General features: G+C 37.4%; 1 protein-coding gene across 1 annotated transcript; it reads left to right on the plus strand.

Annotated features, from left to right (window-relative positions):
- The first annotated feature begins 1,356 nt into the window (after positions 1 to 1,356).
- Positions 1,357 to 3,439, plus strand: LOC128470917 (keratin, type I cuticular Ha6-like). Its single transcript, XM_053452771.1, has 6 exons — positions 1,357 to 1,491; positions 1,643 to 1,804; positions 1,959 to 2,084; positions 2,734 to 2,954; positions 3,088 to 3,122; positions 3,387 to 3,439. The coding sequence occupies exons 1-6, from the start codon at positions 1,378 to 1,380 to the stop codon at positions 3,437 to 3,439; spliced, it is 711 nt and encodes a 236-aa protein (XP_053308746.1). The 5' UTR covers positions 1,357 to 1,377.

The following is a 3,439-nucleotide window of genomic DNA, read 5'->3' on the forward strand; positions in this document are numbered from 1 at the left end:
AGAAGATGATCTGTCAGTGGTATGAAAATAATGTCCCCAAAACCATCCCTGACTACAGCCAATACTTTAAGCAGATAGAGGAGATTCAGAGTCAGGTAAAGTAATATTTTAATTACATTTATCACTCAGCACGAAAAGCCCAACGTATTAATGAAGCTCCTGGGAAAATCTTTGTTCTAGAACCTGCATTGTAACAATGTACTAAAGGTTATATATTATTTATTGTGCTAGAATAATCCATGATTATTTTGTTACAGAAAGGGATACTGTATATAAAATATTTTTCAATAAATACATTTTTTTTAAAGAAAGTGAATTTAAATTAATTAACACATTTTTGAAGGGCATTTTACCCCAGCTTGCACAAATACATAGTAATTTTATTTAATTCTCATTCTTTTGCCTCAAAGAGTATTAAAAGCTCTTGTGCTTTCCTGCATACACCACACTTGTGTTTGTCAGTCTTTTATAGTAACCATAGGTCAATATTACTGTATAAGAGTAGAGAAAATGAACATCGTTTTGGTGAGGAACGACTATATCTTATCGGGAGATGTTTCTTACAGATCTTAGAAGTGACTGTCGAAAAATATAGGATTATACTGCAGATGGACAGCGCGAGACTGGAGACCGGTGACCTGGAGAACAAGTAAGTCTTCAGTAAATAATTAACAACGAACAGAATTAAAATAAATTCTTCTTAAATGCTAAGAGAAAATCTTCAAATATATCCCTTAAATATCACAGGGTGGATAAAAGTTCCAAAGGCTTTTACATCGGAAGCATATTAAACAAAACTTCTTACAGAAAATATTTATGAGCCACGAATATCAAAACCTCAAATAAATTATTCGTGTTCTCATCCTCTCCTCTGTATTTCTGGTCTGGAATATATTTCACATTTGTGATGGAATTAGACCCTCATAAGAGGTTTGCTTTTTATTATTACTAATTATTTAGAGTTTCACGTTGAACGATAAGCTTTTTCTGTAGTTACAACGAGCTCATTCTAGAACTTTTTTATTCACTTAACTAAAATGTCTACTTTACAAAGGGCCACCACTTTCAAGTTTCTCCTGGTCAACTCATAGGAAAACCTCTTTGCCTCAATAGTTTGTTTTATGTCCTATGGGAAGATACCATGGGATGGTATTAAAATCTAAGGTTTATGACAGTAGGGTCCATTCTCCAATCGATAGATAGATAGATAGATAGATAGATAGATAGATAGATAGATAGATGGATAGATAGATAGATAGATAGATAGATAGATAGATAGATAGATTTATATAGGTAGATACATTTTTATATTCAGGGGTGTTTGTTCCCCCCAGGTATGAAGAGAAGCTTGAACAGAGACGCAATACTGAAGCAGACATGAAGGAACTTGGCAGAATATTAGAAAACTTTGTTCAAGAGGCTGGTGAGCTGGAGACCCAGGTTCAAACCTTCCAGCAAGAGATTCTGCAGATGAGAAGGGATAACGAAGTGGTAATTTAGACTAAGAAATGCTAAATTTGCTATAATGCTGTAGGTTTTAGTAGGGTGTGTTGATGTTAGAGTTCCACGATAAAGAGAATACCTTAGTCTCACCCATGAATGGTGTATATGGTTAATGTAGACATGTCATCTACCATTGCAGGAGATAAACAAGCTGACTGCCGACCTGGGTGCCCGGGTAAGTGTGGAAGTGGAAGCTGCTCCATCCACTGACCTCAGCCAAATCTTGTTGAACATTCGAGAAGAATATGAAAACCTTATGGCGAGGAACCTCAAGGAGGCAGAAAATATGTTTCTGGAAAGGGTAAATCTATTGCACATCCTTGCTAGTCGTAAATTATTAGACTTATTACATATCGATTCCACCGATGGTATCAACTTTGTGTTTTATTAATTTCAGCTTGACGTTATTATTAAGTAATGAAACCCCAAAACATTTCAAATATTTTCTCTTCTAGAGCCAAGAGCTTACTCAACAGGTGTCTTCTGGCTCTGAACAGATGCAATCGGCCCAAACAAACATCATTGACTTGAGACATTCTTTGCAAACCCTGGAGATCGAGCTTCAAAGTGAGCAGAACATGGTATATTTAACTTACATTTATTGCGTTTGTTTTATGTCATATGTCATAATGCATCTGTGCTGCATTTTTGCCCCATAGCTGTATGGAGTGGGGATTGAGAAGAATGGGGATTATTTCAGCGTGGAAGAAGGAGGGATACTGGATGTTGAGGCCACCAGGCCACCAAATGATGCCACCAGCTGGATACACACGGCCACAAGTTACATTTTTACACTCTCGTGTAGCAGTGTGTGTAGCAGTGTGTATCCTGCCAATGGTCGCACACTGCAGTACACAATCTACTGTTGGAGTGTCAGGATCGTTAGGCATGTGGTCCTATTGGCCACCAGTACACCAGGCATTGGCCTGGTGTTCCACATGGCCAATCCGTGCCTGATTCAGATAACTATCCTTAGAAGAAGACATATTTCCAGACTAGCTGCTCCGTTTTTACCAGAAAAGCCTAAAATGCAGGCATAAACAACGTTAATAAATCGCACAGACAAGACTCCATAGAATGTAGATGTAGCAAGCAGGTATCTTTCCTGCAGATGTGGAGCTACACATCCCATGATTCTTTACCAAAGCTGAGCACAGCATCATAGGACCTGTAGTCCTCTATATAAAGAGTAATTTTCTTTTTTATGTATTTATGCTTTTTGGGTTATAGACATCTGCACTGGAGGGCATCCTTGAGGAGACAAAGAGCAGCTATGCTTTTCACCTATCTAAGTTACAAAAATCTATAAATAATGTCGAAGGGATCCTAGCCCAGATCCGATCAGACTTGGAGAGCCAGAACCAAGAATATCACCGCCTTATGGACCAAAAAACTCACTTGGAGCTGGAAATTGCCACCTACCAACGACTGTTAGATGGAAATGACATCCAGTAAGTAAAACGATGTATTAATCAAATGTTCATATCAAATGTGACTTCAGATGCGATGCAGTTATGGAGTAATAGGATTGAAATGTTGGGCGTAATTGAAATCTAACACACATTTATTGTTTTCATTTTGCAGAGTAATAGAATCACCGCTGGACAATGAAAAGCATGGTAATGGTTTCATAATGTAGACAAATCAAGTAATCAAAAGTAATCATTACATCATTAAAAGGACTCCTCCCATCATATAGAATACATACGTAATATATAAATAAGGCCTTGCGGAGGGACATAAAATGGGCAGGGCATGAACAACAACAAAAAAGTTGAAGGGGGCATATGTGGGAGGGGGGGCTTTAATTTCCCTACTCTTTTTTTTTACTATGGCATTACATTATTATTAATTTTTGTTCCCAATGATTTTCTTCTTTCTAGAGGAACATAAAGAAGAGAAGGATCCAGAAACACAATCCCAAGGGTCTAAGTAA

Source organism: Spea bombifrons, chromosome 13 (genome assembly GCF_027358695.1).
Source record: "Spea bombifrons isolate aSpeBom1 chromosome 13, aSpeBom1.2.pri, whole genome shotgun sequence".
NCBI lineage: Eukaryota > Metazoa > Chordata > Amphibia > Anura > Pelobatidae > Spea > Spea bombifrons.

What these genes read in the sequence shown, in the direction of transcription:
- LOC128470917 (XM_053452771.1), top strand. Translation starts at nt 1,378, where the DNA reads ATGAAGGAACTTGGCAGAATATTAGAAAACTTTGTTCAAGAGGCTGGT. An exon ending in TGAGAAGGGATAACGAAGTG is followed by an intron (nt 1,492 to 1,642) that starts GTAATTTAGACT and finishes CTACCATTGCAG; the next exon opens with GAGATAAACAAGCTGACTGC. An exon ending in AAAATATGTTTCTGGAAAGG is followed by an intron (nt 1,805 to 1,958) that starts GTAAATCTATTG and finishes TTTCTCTTCTAG; the next exon opens with AGCCAAGAGCTTACTCAACA.